The following is a 19449-nucleotide window of genomic DNA, read 5'->3' as shown; positions in this document are numbered from 1 at the left end:
AAAAACGGAAGAAAATTCTGCGGGAAAGGGAGAATGCAGGATGTGCGTACAACGCAGACATCCCATTCAAGTGCATGGCGCAGGGTCTGCCTTGTGCATGTCTTGTCACGCACAGGTGTGATGTCCGCGCGTCACCTTGCGGGCAGATAGGCACCGCACACTGAGTGCACGCTGTCCGCGCAACCCTTGTGTGCTTGGGGCCTGCGCGCGTGGCGCTCAACGTGCCTAGGACCTTTGCGCGTGCAGGCTAGACCCTGTGCGCCTGGGGCGTACGCGCAGTAAGCCTGCATGTGCGACGCCCAACACACTAAGGCCCTACGCATGCGAAGACTAGCCCTTATTCGCGTGGTAGGGTGGGTCATGCACCTGCAGCACGCCGGGCAACCCACTGTCGCCTCAGGCGACGCGCCGCCATCACTGGTGGAGACCTTCCTCCTCCATTTTTCGTGTTGAGTATCTTTTTCTCTCTCTTCACCGGATTTTGTCACTTGGTGTAAATCCAGCAACTCTAAATTTTTATAAATAGGGGTCCTTCCTTCCCATTTTTTCCACACTTCCATTCTTCCATCTTTAAAGAATTACAAATAGAGAGGGAGAGAAAGTGATCTAGAGAGAGAAGGAGATGAAGAAAAGAAGAACGACGTAGAAGAAATTATCAAGATTTCGGTAAGAGATTTAATATTTCTTTAAACGTCTTAAGAGTTATTTTTAGACAAAAAAAAGAGATTAAAATTGATAATTGATAATTTTGCCTATTTTGCATGATTTTGTGCTTTAGATTTAATGAGTTGAATTGTTCTTGATTTCAAGCTATGTGATTTACAGATACTTGATGATTTGCATGTAATTAAAATAATATGAAACTGGTAAGGTTATTTGAAAAATAAAAGAAACAAAAAAAAAGATAAATGTGGAATGAAGCATGAATGGTCCGAGTATGTCTTTATATTAACATACATAATGCATCAAGTGTCTCGTTAGGCTTTTTATCTCTGAGGGGTATCTGTTCCTCTAACCCCATCCGGAGTTTCTGTTTTCCCCTCCTCTATCTGGTCTAGAAAGACATAAGAGGACCACTCTATGTGGATGACAGTGTACCCTCTGACGAGAGTAGTGATGCGAATATTTGTTAGAGGTCACCTTTGGCTAAGTACTATTGTGATCATAAAATATCTAATATGACCATTATGTTTGGTATGATCGTGGTTATAGATCGTATCATGGTTTGGCAAGTTGAAAATATGTCTGAGCAAATTACGATTATCTATATCTGATCTAGTCATTTTACATAGGTAGTTGAAAATCTGTATCTACCTTCAGAGATTGAAATCGTAACGACTTCGCGAAGCATGACACGAAAATATGAGGATTTCATAATTTATTTAATTTTCTCTATTTCTGATATGATGCGTGTTTGTTTTGATTATACTAACATGATGTTTTTCCTAATAAATAAATTATTTTTATAAGGTAACATAGGTCTACAAGTAATCAAACGGTAAGTATGTATGTTAGAATGAGTGACATATTAAACCTTATGATGTTAATTAAATACTATTTTCCATACAACTCACTTTTTCCATACCCCGCAGATGAGGAAGAAAATGAGGAACCACTAGCTAGCCTACCTATTGAAGTTTATGAGGATTCCGTGGATCCTCAAAACTTGAGTGCATGATCGTTCCCGCACTCTGATGAGTTCAATAGATAGTGAAAGAAGTGATCCTCTTTTATATTTTGACTTTGTATTTTGCAGCTACTTCTGGCTTCAGTATATGTATGTAATTATAACTCATATATTTGTAAGGGATTTGTATTAATTTGCTTCGCTGCATATAATTTTTATCACGCACTTATGATTATGTTTCTGTATCTAATACCAACATGCTTTAATTAGCATTTAGGATGTCACATATAGTATCAGAGCAGAATTACGCGGATCAAATTTCTTACACTGAGGCCTTAGGTAGAAAAACCCTTAGAGTACTTAGGAAGAATAAGTCATCTTTTCAAAAAATTGGACCACCAACTCGTGTCTTCCTTTTTTTTATATGAATGACGTGAGGAAGACCATTTGTAGAGTGTACTGAGCAATCTGAAGCCCCGGATCACCTGACCAGAGCTAAATTTATCGAACTCTTCTAAGCCATCTAAGGATTGACTGCATCCGCAGGACAAAATCAAGTCAACCCTTATCCACCACCTGCTCCAGAATACTGAATGACCAAAAGGTCTATTTCTCACAACATAGCGGAGTTTAGAAAGCTTAACCTGCCGACATTTCAAAGGTGCCCCTGACCTCTTAGTAGCCGAAGCCTGGATCTTAAAGATAGAGAAGTTTTTCTTTATCCTAGATTTGACTAAGGAATAGAAGCTTCCCCTAGCAGCTTTTATACTCAACAGTGAAGTCGAACACTGGTGGTGACTTAAGAAGGAAGTCCTACCTACCCCAATCACCTGGTAAGTTTTCATAGATGTATTATTTGATAACTTTTCCTTGCCTATGTCCGAGAAAAGAATGAGGAGGAATTTCAAGACCTCCGCCAAGAAAATCTGACGGTTGCCCAATATGCAGCCCATTTCATCTAACTGTCCAGGTTCGCCTCTCTAATGGTCACCCCCAAAAGTCAAAAAGTTAAAAAATTCTAAAGGGCCTTCGTGCCGACATTTATGATCGGGTCGCGATGCTGAGACCCAGCTTATATACAGAGGAGCTAGAACATGCCCAGTTGGCTGAAGACTTCATATCCACCAAGCACCAATGCATTGTTCGAGTCCGTACCCAACCACAACAACCCTAACAACTTAGAAGGAGATTGTCTGACCCAGTAAGCAACCACCCCGATAAACGAACTAGAGTCGCCCTTCCCCCTGCTTTGCCTCCACCTACAGGTCAGGTTGCCCGACTTATCCAGCTCTGTCAGTATTGTGGTTGCTTGCATGGTGACCTACCCTTTCGGTATATCAATCTCGCTTGCTATCAGTGTGGATGCATCCAACATCTTATAAAAGATTGCCCCCAGTGACCAAAAGATGTGGCCAGGCTTGTAGCACCGGATCGTGTGTACCACCTAGATGAACCCGATGCTCTTCCCACTCTTGTTTTCATCCAGGGTATGCTTTCTATTCATGATACTTCTATCAAGGCTTTGATCGATACAGGTTCTACTTACTCTTTTATTTTCTGTGCATTTACTTGTAAGCTTGACATTAGGCTAGAACCTTTAGCAAAAATATTAACGGTAGAAACTCCCTCTATAGGATTATTAGAAGCTCATTGTGTATATAAACATTGTCAGATAAAAGCTTCAATGATAGAAGTATTTGTGGATATAATATTATTAGATTTTTCACGATTTTATGTGATATTAGGAATGGACTGGTTAGAAAAGTATAGAGCAATAATTGATTATGAAAGTAAAATTGTAACTCTACGATCCTCCAAAAAAGAATAAAATTTATTGTTATCAATTTTTCTAACAATTGAATAAACAAGAATATGGGTGCTGATCCTGTTGTGTGTTTCATACCGATTATTTGTAATTTTCAGGATGTCTTTCCCATCGAACTTCCTGGTCTACCTCCCCCCCGAGAAGTAAAGTTTCTAATTGAATTAATGCCCAGACCCTAGTCAATCTCGAAGCCTGCCTATCATATGAGTCGTGCTGAGATTGCAGAACTAGAAAATTAGCTTTCTGAACTAATTACCCAGAAGTTTATCTGCCCTAGTCATTCTCCTTGGGGCGCTCCCGTATTGTTTGTGAAAAAGAAGGATGGTTTCCTCAAACTCTGCATGAATTTCCAGGAACTGACTGAGTAACAGTTAAAAGCAAGTACCCCTTACCTCAGATCAATGACATCTTTGATCAATTGCAAGGAGGCATAATCTTCTCCAAAATTGACCTCAAGACGGGATATTACCCATTGAGAGTCAAAGAAGAAGATATTCAAGAGACCACTTTCTGGTGTAGGTACGGTTTATATGAGTTTAGGGTAATGTCGTTCGGGTTAACCAATGGCCCTGCAACCTTCATGGGCCTCATGAACAGAGTTTTCCTGCACGCCCTAGATCTGTATGTCATCGTATTTATTGATGACATCTTAGTGTACTCTAAGAGTCTGGAGGAACATGCAGTACACTTGATTGAAGTGTTGGAGACCCCTCGTTGGAACCAACTGTATGCTAAGTTTAACAAATGCTCATTTTGGTTGGATCAAGTTTCCTTTCTCGATCATGTAATTTTAAGTGAAAGAGTTTCTGTGGATTCATCCAAGGTTGAAACAGTAGTCAACTGGAATCCACCCACCAATGTGGCCGATGTACGTAGTTTCCTTGGCTTAGCAGGTTACTACCAGCTATTCATTGATAGATTTGCTAAGATTGTTGCTCCATTGACCTGACACACCCAAAAGGGCATACCATTTGTCTGAAATTATGAATACAATGAAAGTTTCATGGAATTGAAGCATTGTCTTACCTTTGCTCCTATGTTGATCCTCCCTGATACTATTGCTTTGGGGTGTGTCTTGATGTAGCATGGTAGAGTAGTCGCTTATGGGTCTCGATAATTGAAATCTTATGAGTGAAACTATTCTACCCATGACCTGGAGTTAGTTATCATTATCTTTACCGTAAAAATATGACGTCATTACCTGTTCGATTAGACTTTCAAGATTTACACTGATCACAAGAGTTTAAAATACATCTTCTTGTAAAGGGAGTTAAATATGAGACAGAGATGCTGGATGGATCTCCTAAAGGACTATGATTGTAAGATCCTCTATCACCCTAGTAGAGAAAATGTAGTCACCGATGCACTAAGCCGAAAAGAGTTCGCAGTGTAGGTCCAAACCATGACCTATAGTTGAAAATTAATGGATACTATGCAAATGCTCCGCCTTAGCAACTATAACAAGACACCTATCTCGCTCAGATCCGAGCCCTGCTAGATCTCTTCATGAAAATTTAGGAAGCTCAGTTTACAGACCCAGAACTCACTAAGAATCTAGGTAAGTGCTCTTCTAACAAATTTTCTGATTTTAGGATTTAAGATAATGGACTGTTTAGATTTTGGAACCGAATTTGGGTTTCCATCTCTGTAAGGTCAGATGTTCTCAAGACCATCCATGCTTCCAAGCTATCCATCCATCCTAGGAGTATCAAGATGTACTGAGACTTGAAGCGTCAATACTAATGACTGAGTATGAAGAAAGAAATCGTCAACTACGTCTCCTGATGCCTTACTTGCTAGAGAATTAAGGCAGAACATCAGAGACCCGATGGTTCGTTACAAGGCCTCCCAATTCTAGAATGGAAGTGGGAGCATGTAACTATGAATTTTGTCACAAGATTGCCTAGGACCTATTCTGGTCGGAACACTATTTAGGTCATCATTAACAAACTAACCAATACTGCCCATTTCTTGCCCACCAAGACCACTGACTCCACCAGCAAATTAGCTCGTCTTTATGTTGATGAGATTGTTCGATTTTATAGTGTTCCGTCATCCAATGTGTCCGGTCAAGATCCTCGATTTACTTCCCACTTCTAGGACAGCTTTCAGGAAGCTTTGAGATCTAAATTGTATTTCAGCACTACTTATCATCCCCAAACGAATGGTTAATCGGAATGTATGATCCAGATGTTAGAGGACATATTGTGTGCTTGCGTCCTTGACTTTGACAATAACTGGTATGAATATCTTTCCCTATGTAAATTTACTTACAATAATAGTTATTATTCTAGGATCCGCATGGCTCCGTATGAAGTATTGTATAGTAGGCCTTGTCGTTCTCCCACTTATTGGAGTGAATTCAGAAACCAGCATCATTTGGGACCAGATTTCATCTAAGAGACTATTAAGAATTTCGTGTTCATCCAAAAGAACTTGGCTACCACCCAGAGCCATCAGAAGAATTATGCCAATAATCGTAGGTGACTCTTGGAATTCACCGTCGGAGACTAAGTTTTCCTTAAACTTTTTCCCTAAAAGGATAAAATGCGGTTCGAGAAAAGAGGGAAGTTAAGCCCTCATTATGTAGGACCTTTTCGAATTATTGAGCGCATTGGACCTGTGGCATACCATCTTACTCTACCCTGAAAGTTCAAGGGTTTACATGAAGTTTTTCACGTCTCGATGCTAAAAAAGTACCACGCTGACCCTTTTCATATCATTCCTCACAATGAAGCATAGATACAAGCTGATATGATGTATGGAAAAATCCCTGTGGAGATTCTTGGGTGGACTGACAAGGTCTTACGCAACAAGACGATTCCTATGGTGAAGGTATAGTGGCAACATCATACCCCGGAAGAAGCAACGTGGGAGTTAAAAAGCAAATTGAGCGAGAATTTTTCTAACATGTTCGGGACAAATTTGGGGACCAAATGTTTCTAAGGTAGGGCGGATGTAGCATCTCACCCATCGCTGTGCTTAACTAATTTGAAAAAACCCTATTTATTTGGACCTTTAGGTCGCATTGAACTCATTTAATTTACTTCGCAAATTATTATGATCATAAGTGAATCACGGCGATTTTTATTTATTTTGATTTTATTTAATTTTATTTAAATTTTATTTGATATTATTTTGTTTTATTTTAATTGATTTTAGTTTATTTTATTTTAGTTTATTTTATTTTAATTAAAAATGAATTTTGAAAAAAAATGGAAAAAATGGGAGAAAACCCCGCGGGAAAATCTCGCGAGAAAGGGAGTTGCCCACGCAGCAACCTGCGTACTGTCCACGCGCATGGTGTGGGGTCAGTCCTGTGCGCATCTTATCGCGTGCAGGCAAATCGTCCGCGTATCACCTCGCGCGCGGACAGGCGCCACACATCATGCGCGCACCGTTCGCACAACATGCCTGCGCGGATAGGCCCCTATGCGCGTGCGGCAAGGTGGGCCACGCTCCTGCAGACTAGCCTACAGTGCGCTGGGCGGGCCACTGTGGCTGCCGCCCACCTCGGGCGACGCACCACCACCGTTAGTGGAGGAGACCTTCCTCCTCCATTTTTTATGCCGAACATCTTTTTTTTCTCTTCACTGGATTTCATTACTTAGCACAAATCCAACGGCTTTAAATTTCTATAAATAGGGGTCCTTTCCTTCCCATTTTCCCCACACTTCCATTATTCCACCTTTCAAGAATTAGAGAGAGAGAGAGAGAGAGAGAAAAAAAGTGATCTAGAAAGAGAATGAGAGGAAGAAAAGAAGAACGACGTAAAAGAAATTATCAAGGTTTCGGTAAGAAATTTAATATTTTTTTAAATGTCTTAAAAGTTATTTTTAGACAAAAAAAAGATATTAAAATTGATAATTTATAATTTTACCTGTTTTGCATGCTTTTGTGGGTTTAGTAAGTTAAATTGTTCTTAATTTCAACCATGCTATGTGATTTATAGACATTTGATAGTTTGCATGTAATTAAAATATTATGAAACCGGCAAGGTTACTGGAAAAATAAAAGAAACAAAAAAGAAAAAGAGAAATATGAAATGAAGCATGAATGGTCCGAGTATGTATTTGTATTGATATACATAATGCATCAAGTATCTCGTTAGGCTTTTTATCTCTGAGGGGTATTTGTTCCCCTAACCCCATCCAGAGTTTCTGTTTTTCCCTCCCCCATTTGGTCTAGAAAGACATAAGAGGACCGCTATCTGTGGATGATGGTGTACCCTCTGACGAAAATAGTGACGCGAATATCTATTAAGGATCACCTTTGACTAAGTACTGTCTTAACCCATAGAATATCTGATTTGACCACTATTGTTGGTACGACCGTGGTCATAGATCGTACCATAGTTTGGCAAGCAGAAACGTGCCTGAGCAAATTGTGATTATTTGTATCAGATCTGATCATCTCACATTGGTAGTTGAAAATCTGTATATGCCTTCAGAGATGGAAGTTGTAATTACTTCGCAAAGCATCACAAAAAAATCTGAGCATTTCATGATTTATTTAATTTTCTCTATTTCTGGTATGGTGTGTGTTTGTTTTGATCATACTAACGTGTTGTGAATCCGTGAGGAGAGAGAAAATGATGACACCATCAATGTCAATAAGTCAAGGGAGACATGACTCCTAAGGTGATGGCAGTGGTGGCGGCAGCGGCAGCAGCGGTAAGCTGGCAGTAGGTAGCGGTTGTAGGTCAGCGGCACAGGGCCCAATGGGCTGCCTACAATCCAAGTTTGCCGCACCCGCCCAGATGGCGTCTTAACACATGTGTAGGGTTGGGCTCTCGCCCGCGCAGGCATCCTGTGCCTGTCGCATTGCATTGGCACGCGCAGAGTCACGCGATTGATGTAACAGCTCACTATATGCGAAATTCACGCGTTGACGACGCATACGCCCAACATGCCCTGCGCACGGCGCCCAGCGCACAGGGAACTCCCACGCGGGCTAGGGGATTTTTCCCCTGCGGCTTTTCTCCAAATTTTTTTCTTTTCTCCTCTAATTTAAAACCTTTAAATTTTCAAAACAAAATAAATTAAAATAAAATAAAATGATAAAATGAAAATTAAAATAAATTTTAATAATTTAAGAAAAAATGACAGAAATTCAAAATAAAATAAAACGAAAAATATCATAGAAATTTAATGGCCAAATGCCCGAATAAAATGGAGTCTCAATACCACATGAAGCATAAAGGTGTGAGGCGTCACACTGTCCTATTAGGGGCATCATCATGGTAGTCAGCAGGTGGTCTACCCCGTGGTATATTTCCTGCATAAAGAAAAGAGAGCTTAGAATAATTAGATTACCTATAATAAATTTAAATCTAATAGGAGAATACTCTATTCTAGGAAAACCTATCCCTAGGCTTTAGTTGTATGGGATGTCCCTAAAATCTGCTCTGATATCACCTATGACGACCCGTAGTCATACCGAGGCACTACGATCGTCGGATATTGATTAATTTAGATAATTAGTCATTCACAACACATAAAAGTATAAATCTACATAATTATTTATCTCTCAAAATTCCCCTTTCAATATATCCCTCAACATCCCCTTAGGTACATTTTATCCCTTAGATTCTTCCCAAGCCAAAATTTTTCACTAAATCTACATACCAAAATTTTTCGCAAATTTTTAGCCAAATCGAGACATCCATATCCCCTCACAGGTATCCCCAATTCTTGATTTGCCCCAAATCTAATATCCAAATTAAAGTTATTAAAATTTAAGAGTTTTCTTTGATATTGAACAGATGTATCCATTATTTAATTGGTACCATTATGGGATTACAATTTCCACTATCATAAGAGGGTGCACACACACAGCTAAAACATACACATTGGTCACACATCCCAACCATGTCTGGAAGGGATTCCATCCACCCAAGGATAAGGTTCACCACACCGCTGAATTTCAGCCATACAAATCTTAAATGAGTTATCTATAAGTTTTCGCTTCTTCCATTATGTCCATTGTTTTCTTTACTTCTTATTATAGTTAAGATTGATATTTTATTTGTTTTCTTTCACATTTTGAAATTCTACACATCATTTTCAACCTTCTCTAACTAAATCATTCTTCCCTCATTCTCTAACTAAATCTTCCTAAATCAATCGTGATATTTTATTTCATTATTTGAGTTCTTACTTGTTAATATTAATTTGCATTGTGTAACTCTTTCTGATTTAAGAGCATTAGGGCACCAACGTCCAAATGAGTAGACATAAAATAAATATTTATATTGCAGCGGAACTATACATCCCATACAAAATTTACAAAAGACTATATCCTTAGGCAATCAATCTATCTACCTTTTAGAATACAAAATATTATATACCCTAATTACAAAAACTAGCCTCAAAGTTTACAACAAAATGCAGAGTCGGCTTCAAACTATTCTTCCTCAAAGGAATCTAAAGTGGGTTCTCCAGTATTTTCCTCCAAATCTGCATATGAGGGGGGTTAGATTTGGATGAGTACCAATACCCAGTAAGATAAATAGAAATAATGTAACACACATACGTTTTAAAATGTTTATTAATGCATATTTAGAAAATGTCCAAATTTCAAATCAAATGTCCGTCTCATACAAGTTGTCACAAAGACGCTCGATACAGTATTTAATGGGTTTACACAACTCATGCACACAGGACGAGACTCATCTTTTGACACAGTTTTAATACCAATTTATTATCTTAATTTAGTTACACTGATTACAAACTTACGCATGCAACCACTTACACCTACTTCTAATGAGAGAAAACGGGATACCAACTAGTCATGGGTGGGTGTGCAAATAGTTACAAACATACAATCACAAACATCAAATACAGATGTAATTCTCTCAAGTCTCTCCAGTTGCCATCATTCATGCCCTTGAGCCCCAGAGTATGAATATCAAATCGTTTAGAGTCTCAAGGACAACTGAACTACTATTCCATTAAGGAATCAAAACCAGCACCCATATTCTAGTGGTTCTGAAACAAATAATCAAAACCAAATACCCCTTAAAGGAAATAAGGTGAACCAAATTTAACTAGACTATATGTTTATTAAATTTTAGACTCTTTAATTCTTTTATCTTGATTATATTATTTTAGATTCCATATTTTTATCATGTTATCCCTTTTTATTGATTTAAGATTTATAGCCTAATTCCTTTTAAGATATAATAGAATTTTGTTTATTTGAGAGATTTTTTTTAATGCTAAATCCTCTTTTAAATTTACTTGAGGTTAATAGATTTTTCTCATTTATACTATAATTTTTTTAATTATAGTATTTAATTAAATATTTCCATTTTAAACAGATGATTCTCTTTCCTTTTTTAATTTTTTTTACAAATATTCCAAGCTTTCCCACTTTATCCATTTTCTATATCATTCTAAACCCTTCTGGGTGTCCAAAAGACGTCCCAAACACACCTACTGCAGAACAACATAGCCGACCAGCAGCAGTAGCACCTTGGTGCTGCGCACCAATGATCGAAGCAAATCAGCTTTTGTTTTTCGACATTGCTCCCTGTTTTACCCTTTCTTAAATTTCTGCAACATTACAAAATCAATTCCAATGTTCTTTCATCACAAAACTTTCATTTTAATTAGAAAAATCTCATTCATGACACACACACAGTTTTATATCACCTGCAGCATCATTGAATCAATTCAAGCAATTTAAATCATCAAATGCATCTAAAATTTTCATATCATGCATAAACAAGATTTCTATTCATCTTACCTGTAAGAAGACTCAAGATTTGGCTCAAACGCATGTGGGAAAGGAAAGCTTTTGTTGTGAAAAAAAATGGTGTTGCAACACCAAGAGTAATTGCAGAACTCGAGAGTGAAATCATACTGGATTTGGAATTTGAGAGTAATTTAACTGTAAAGAATCGATTTCTAACATTCTTAATACACCACCCTATCTGTTAACTAAGTGAAATTTAGGAATTAAGACAAATTGAAACCTAGAAATTGCAGAAATAGATGCAGTAGCAGAACTAGCTTCGGGTTTCAAGTTTGCTGTGGTTTCTGGATTAAAGGTGTTACAAAAGTGACCCTTGTATGCTAAAAATTAGAAAGGAACAAGATAAAAGGGAAAGGAAACTTAACCTAAATCGAAACAGAAGGAAAAGTGCTTCTAATTTGTACACCAGCGATCCCAAGACTCATACAATGATTCTCCATCTATTTGTGCGAATGTGGTGATGTCATTCCTTAATCTAGCTGTCTTTGAAGGGGAAAAGTACTTGACTAGAAAGTGTTGAGCCATGTCCTCCCAAGTAGTGATGGAACAGCTGGTAATGAGATCAACCAAGCCTTAGATCTATCCTTCAATGAGAAAGGGGAAAGTCTCAATCTGATTGCATCATTCCTCACTTTATTCTACTTGAAATTGTTGCAAATCTCCAGAAAATTAGCAATGTGCTCATTAGGATCTTTAGCTGGGAACCCAAAAAATTGTATACTCTGCTGAATCATCTTGATGATGGCTAGCTTAATCTCAAAGTTATTAACCGCTACACCCAACCTTGTGACACTTGGTTCAATTCCAATAAGGGATGGAATAGCATAACCTATCATTGTGCACTATCGTCGCCCTTCCGATTCGTCACCCATTGTTGTTGTTGTTCTTCTAAATTAATTTCTGACACGAGACGGGAGTCGTCTACTTCTTGCTTGAGCTCTCAATCTTCAACAAGTTCTCTCAATTTCTGGATAAAAAATCAATAGTTCTTCACTACTTCTGGTCATGCACTAGAGAACCCCTTGCAAATAGCTAGCAAAACAAAACAAACAAGGTAAAAATACCAAATTAATAAAAATCAGTCAACTCTAGTATTGCTAGTATTAGTCCCCAGCAACGCGCCAAAAACTTGTTGTAATGTGAACTCACTTAGCAAGTGCACTAGTTCGAACACGTATTATAGCAGCAAATTTAGATATCATCCCACTAGAACCAATATAATAATTACTAGAATCATAACTAATTGATATTATTTGGCCAGTGACTAAGATAATGAGTATGAACTAAAACTTAAAAATAATAAGAAACAATGAATTAGGAATAACTAACAATCAATATATAATGACGGTTAAGATCTTAGAATCCACCCTAAGTTCAGTTATGAATTTCTTTAATTCAATCTACAACCATAACCTTCCCCCAGTTTCATTCAATCATGTAGTAATCTATTTCTCAAGATCAATTACTCTACCCACTTTATAATAACACACATATCTCTATGGATTAGTATGAATCAGTGCATTAACATTCAATCATCAAATATATAGATCATGCCAAGTATCTCTACTCGCATTCAATCTATTGTACTAACTTAATATTCTAATGAACAATCAATCTCTTAATCCAATTATGAATCATAAATCAATAAATAGGTGATCAATCTATTTATGTATTAAGCCACAAGATAACACACAGAGATTGGGAAAAAAGCTTTTTATAGATTAAATAAGGAAATCACAAAGTATCCCTTAGGGTTTCATCAAAGATCCTAATAGAAAAGTTTAGTTAGACATCTTACAGAAAATTTCAAGAGAAAAATCTAAAAGAAACGTGAAATGATTAGGAATAATCGACTAGAAGAAGTTCTTGATGTCTGCAACTGTCGTCTCTTTTCTCCTCCTCTCCAGTCTCCTTTTCTTTTTGGGCTCCTCCTCTTTTTATATCATTCAAGACCTAATATTCTGATCTGACACTTCCCACAGTAGTGTCGAATTGACACACAACCATGTCTTCCTTGAAATTATGTCAATTTCCTGTTTTTAGACACGACACGGCCGTGTCTCCCAAACACATGGCCATGTCTCTTTCACCGAGCGAAACAGAAACGTTGCCTTCTTAACACATAGTTATGTGTTAACTCAGTATAGGGCACACAACCGTGTCTTTCAAGAAGAGAGTTGTGTCTCGCTCCTCCTCAGAAACAGAAACACTGGCTCTGTAACACATAGCCGTGTGTTATGGCCATGTCTCCAACATCTTCATGTTTCAATCCTTTTTTGCCCAAATCTTGTTTCAATCCACTCTAATTTGCTTGCAGGTCCCAAAATCATTCCTGAAAAGTGCCAAAGAAAATCCAATAGCATATGTGGCAAAAATCAATCAAAATCAACTCAAATAAAATAAGAAAGTATCTATAAAATTCAATTATATCACATATTTATCTTAATTCCTACATCCAACATATCTAAATTTAATTAGGCCCTACCCTTAGAACTTCGAAGCACTACACTCTCATCCTATTATCCCTATCTCTTACATGCATCAATGTTTTAATTCTCAAATTACCTTCTCCTAAGGTTTCCCCCTAAAATTTGTATTAACTAGATTCCTAATCCTCACGAAATCCTAAGCCTCACATAACAAGGGTTGTTCTAGGAACCTTCACTCTGATACTAACTGTAACAGCCTGTGCCTAATTTAGAGTTGTCCATCATTTTCCCTACCCAGATAATACATCCACATCTCATATAACAACTAGTTTATCTCAATGTAATTCATTTTAAAACTGTACATATTAATTCTTGTACAACAAAATTTTCAAGCAACCACATTATATCATCTCCTATCCATAAAGTTGTAACAAATAAAGAATTTTTAAAAATATCTAAATACAAGAGTAAACTTATCCCTATTGTATTTAAAGTTAAGTATGTCTATGCTTCTATGGTTACAAAAGGAGTCTGGTTTTATAGTAGTGGATAAATGCCTCTACGCATCTATGCTTGGAGACATAAATCCTACAAACCTGAGTCTTCTTCCTATTTCACTATTTCTGAAATATACACATAATGAGCTCCACATGCTGAGTAAGCAAAATTTAAAACTCACACCGACGAATAGAAAACATTATCACTATCATGGAATGTTCATGTTCAAAAATTTAAGCTTCTTATTATTGGATAGTAAATTTAGAAGTAATTTACATGTAGCTTCACAATATTGTGATTAATATAAAAAAAGGATGAAGAGAATTATTATCCAGTTGATTGTGGCAAAGGAAAGTGAAATTCAATTACCATTTTGTTTCAACCCTGGGAGAATGATGCAGGAGCAAAGTAGGGACACTCCTAGAGGATGAGTCTCACATGAATAGAATTTTGTTATTAAGCTTATGGGTAGGTTAGAGTTCTTTTGTTATCATTTCAATATCCTATTTAAATTAGTTTTCCTTATAATTCGGAGTTCTTTACGTTAAATTGAGTCCTATGTTATACTATCTTTAGTTGTTACTCTAAAAAGGAATAGGATTTGTATAAGTCTACATATATTCATGTAAAATTTCTTCATATGTTAGATTTTGATATAGAGAATTAGATCTATCCTAGCAAAATATTTTCTCGGAGATTAGAAATTTATTTAGTTTTTCATTATTTCAGTTAGTAAAATCAATTTTCCAAGTTAATGATGTTCTCTCCCCAAACTACTATTTCAGCCTTGCAACTATAGCTACTTTCTGTATTGTGAGTCTTTAGTCATTAGGAATGCTGCTGATTGTTTAATTCATAATCTTACCTTATTTTTTGCATGTTGTAATTATGTAGTTGTATAGCTGATTGTACTTCTCAAACCTCAATCATTGTGATTTGTTGGTACATAATTATTTTTTTTATCATGATGTTTTTCGCAGAGATTCTTGAAAATGAATATATCAAATATGTTGCACTAGACTATTCATTAAAGATTCCAGCCAAGCACATAGTATGTGGTAGCTTTAAATCGTCTATTCTCTTTGTATGAGAACTAACATGAGAAAGAGCTAGCTTAGTTAGATGATTATGTTCCTTGGAAAAACATATAACAAAAAATCGAATAAGGGCAAGTTACAGTTTCACCATTGTTGTTTGGCTTTACTCAAATTCAAATCCTGTGGTTTTTATCTAGCAATTCAATACATATGGTTTGATTTTTTTTGGTCATTTTATATTAAATTGTTACTTTTTTTAAGGACATTTGCATGTGCTTGGATTTCTAAAAGTAAGGAATAATTTTTTTAAAAAAAATTCAAAATTAGGAAAAAACACAAAGGAGTATTCAAGATGAGAAAAGTCTTACTAATAATTTAATATAACAACCACAGATATTAAATTGTTAGAAAAGAAAAAGAAAATGAAAGACTTAAATTTGAATGAGGTCAAACCAAAAGGGTGAAATAAATAAATGAAATGTGGTAGGTTTCTATTGTGTATTTTGCTACATTGTGTTTATGATGAAATTCGATATTGAACATTGCAATCTTTTGATTCATCTAATCTTCTGTTTGGTTAATTGACTAGGAGAATTTAAACAAAAAATTATATCTCAGTGTAATCAAAGCGCAAGTACTGGAAAACCTTCATTGCATTCAACATGCTCCTAGTGTCAAGATACAAGAGGTTTGTTACGTGGAAATAATTGCCAAGTTGATATGATAACTGATGAGCTTTTCCTTTTGGGACAAGTGCACTGATAATAGTTAATTAGATATAATCATGTGAAAAAATCTTTGTTTCATCAACGCAATGAAGATTGCTCTTGTTGTGTAGAACAGTCATTTCACAATGAAATTCTTCAAATATATTCATATTGACTCATGATCCAGTGGATGTCCACAAACTCAAGATACTTATTGAAGTGGATGACCATGAAAAGTTTGTGGACTCTTGTAGTAAACCAACTGATTAAATGAATAAATATATATGATGCAGTCAAAATATTGGTGATCTGATGGCAATAACTTGCTTTGCAGGTTCCGCCCAATTTCTACATCCCAGATTTTGATGAAGATGAGCAGAACCCGATGAACGCATAGATCGTTAGTAGACAACCTTAAATCATCGCATATGCAAAGAAATTCACATTTACAGTAGCTCACAATTCATAATGCTGCAACGCAAAAACATGTTTACATTTCTCCGCTTAGTTTGAAGTTATAATAAAATTTTTCTTTAAAAAATGGATATTATAAGTTACAAATATTCGACATGTTATGCTTTCCTGAATGCAATGAGGAATGTGTTTCAGAGCACACCTAGGACAAGTAGATTCAGCGGGATGATGAATACTATGATGGTGACAATGATAATGATCATAACATGGACGTTTAAGGCTAACCAAATCAATGTATTGATTTCATATTTTAGGTAGCAATTGCCTTGTGTAAGCAAAGGTTTGGCGGATTCTGATTGTAGCTAACAGGATCATATCAAGAAAAATTAGGATCTGCATATCCTTGTTCATAATATATATATATATATATATTTGTTTCCTAATCATTTTGTTATATTGAAGTTTATCTATAGATACTCTTTTTCTCTGTTAAAGATATTGTATTAAGGGAAAATAATGAAATTTTTTGAAGTCAGGTACATCATGTGCCTTCTGTCTCGGGTTTATATAAAAGAGTTTATAAAGTTTAAGATAAATTATTGTTTCTTCTTTAAAATTTTTTACTCATTATAAAATAAAAATATATAATTTTTTTATTATAATTTACTATCATGATAATTTATTTTATTTTATTGATAGATAAAAAAGATAAAGTATGTTATTTAAGTGACCAACATAAATTTTCATATCTTTCTTCAGTTTTTTTTTTTCTTTTTGGTAAAAGATTTGATTTATGAAGTTTTAAGACTTTATAAGAGATTAATATATATTTTAGGCACAATTATTTTTTTTAAAAAGAAGGAAATGACAAATTTTCTTCTTAAAAAAGTTTCTTTCCAAAATTTGGGCATTAAAAGTCGGTTTCAGGAGGACCAAATTTATTTTGTTTTTTCTAACAACATTTCATCAGTATATGCAACCAAACCCAATAGTATATTATATTAGGAAAGTAGTTCATGGCGCTCAACAAGAACAAGCAGAAACCTCTATTGAAGATCTTAAAGGAAGAAATACCAAAAAGAAGAAAGATGTGAATCATACTACAAAAAAACATTAACACCTAAAATTTATGGCATGTGAATAAGCAAGCAAATTGCTGGAAGGCCCTCTATATTGGTTTGCAAGACTCTTCATTTAACATTTGGACAAATTAGTCATAGATTAAGATTTATGTTTTAAATTACCTACTTAAAATTATCAGATCTTGAAAACAAATAAGTCTATTTTCCAAGAACAAACACCAATTCTAAGTAACTTAAATGTTGACGAAAAAGCGCAAATCCCACCCCAATCAAGATGGAAAGAGATTAAGAAAGTTGACTTGGACAAATAATTCAACCATTTCTTCTAGGAGTCTTGGTGATTTGCAGTAATCTACCCTGTAAACCAGGGCTGGAGATATGAATTCCCCATAATCCGAACCAACATCTCTAAACCTACCGAAGAAACAATAAAAAGGTACATGAAAGTTGCATTAAGGAAGTCCATAACATCTCAACCTCTTATCTATCTGATAAACCTAGATCATTGATGCCCACAACTACAAACACAATACTGTCATTTACTTACTAGTGTTTGATCGGTTATGCATCAATCTTGTGAAGCTTTAGCAAATATACCCATACGGCCAATTCCATAACTTTATCACACCCATATTGCCAATTCTCGAACTTTGTCATTTACCAGACACCAGGATATACCCAAAGCACCATCTAGAACTTCATAATTTTCCAAATTGTAGTTAATTAATCAGGAACAACTCACATTAATTTAACCATCCTCACTTCAAGTTGACTTGGTTATGTTCCCTTCTCCATTACCACAAGAAGATAGGAATTCAAAAGGTTACAACCTCTTACATTATGTTTGGATAAATTTTAATGATAAATAATTAATGTATTACAATAGTAATGATTAGATGATAATAACATATTATAGAATAATAAATTTTTTAGTATTTAAATGATTGTATAATAATGTATATTAATGACAATTATTTTGTTTGAATGATATAATAATATAATTATATTTTTAAGTAAATTACTAATTTACTTATATATTATTATATGTTATAATAAATTATATAATAAAAAAAATAAATTATATAAAATTATAATTAAATTTATATTTAAATAAATAATTATTAAACATAATTAAATTAAATTTTTATATTTAATAAAATAAATCATTATTATTTATATTATTATTAATATAAAAATAAGATTTTTGTTTATAAAAATATAACAAAAATTACACATATTTTGAGAGTATAATGAAAAACAATTTTCACTTCTTATCTATTCAATAATTTTAAAATTCATCCAAAATTTTTCATTCAAATATAGTCTCTTACCATCCCATTAAGTTGAAAGTGAAAACAAACAAAATTTTATCACGTCTGTAAAATATCATACATTAATTAACTACAATTTACCACCAAATAGTATTAGGGGCCATAATAAAAAAGCAATTACTTTGGCAACTACAAAATCAACATCTATATGATATTTAAGAACAAACCTATAACAGACAAAATCCAACAACAAAATATAGCTCCAATGTTAAACTTACTTCATTATCTAAACAAAACTTCAACAGTTCAAAAAGAAAATTAAAATTCAGGACCAACTACAGACTTGTAAACCTCAAATTAACACATGCTAACTGCATTTGAGAGGCGATCAATAAGCAATGCAACTTCTTAGTCAAACAGACTGAAACCCATGTCCTGTAAACAATATCAAACACAGCCAATGTAAGTATCAAAAAGATTTTTAATATTTGCAAAGGGAAGAAGTGATTATTTAACAAGAAAATCTTACATCATCAGATTCCTCTTTCTCCTCTTTCTTCTCTTCTTTCTTTTCCTCAGCAGCAGGTGCGGCTGCAGCACCACCAGCTGAAGGAGCTGCGGCAACTGCAGCACCACCGCCACCGCCGCATGGCACAGAAGCCAATTTCTCCCTTCCAGCTGCAATTAGCTCTACTATATCCTTACCATGAACCTGGGAGAGAAGAAGCTCAATTCTTTCATCTTCAGCTTCAGCCCCAACTGCAAAACACGAAAGTAAATTAGTTTTTAATTGCAAGGCTT

The 19449-nt window shown here is 35.3% G+C and overlaps 1 protein-coding gene across 2 annotated transcripts in view; it reads right to left on the bottom strand.

The window, feature by feature from the left end:
* Positions 1 to 18838: 18838 nt before the first annotated feature.
* LOC110817321 (large ribosomal subunit protein P2y-like) overlaps positions 18839 to 19449 on the bottom strand; it is a 51524-nt gene continuing 50913 nt past the window's right edge. For both annotated transcript variants that reach the window (XM_088213392.1, XM_022045812.2), the window contains exons 3-4: positions 19178 to 19407; positions 18839 to 19083 (exon numbers count right to left, since the gene is read on the bottom strand). In XM_088213392.1, coding sequence (XP_088069518.1) covers positions 19057 to 19083; positions 19178 to 19407 — 257 coding nt within the window. In that variant the 3' untranslated portion in view covers positions 18839 to 19056. The remainder of the gene's footprint in view (positions 19084 to 19177; positions 19408 to 19449) is intronic.

Source organism: Carica papaya, chromosome 2 (genome assembly GCF_054855325.1).
Source record: "Carica papaya isolate Zhongbai chromosome 2, ASM5485532v1, whole genome shotgun sequence".
NCBI lineage: Eukaryota > Viridiplantae > Streptophyta > Magnoliopsida > Brassicales > Caricaceae > Carica > Carica papaya.
This window is presented reverse-complemented; position numbering and strand designations above follow the sequence as displayed.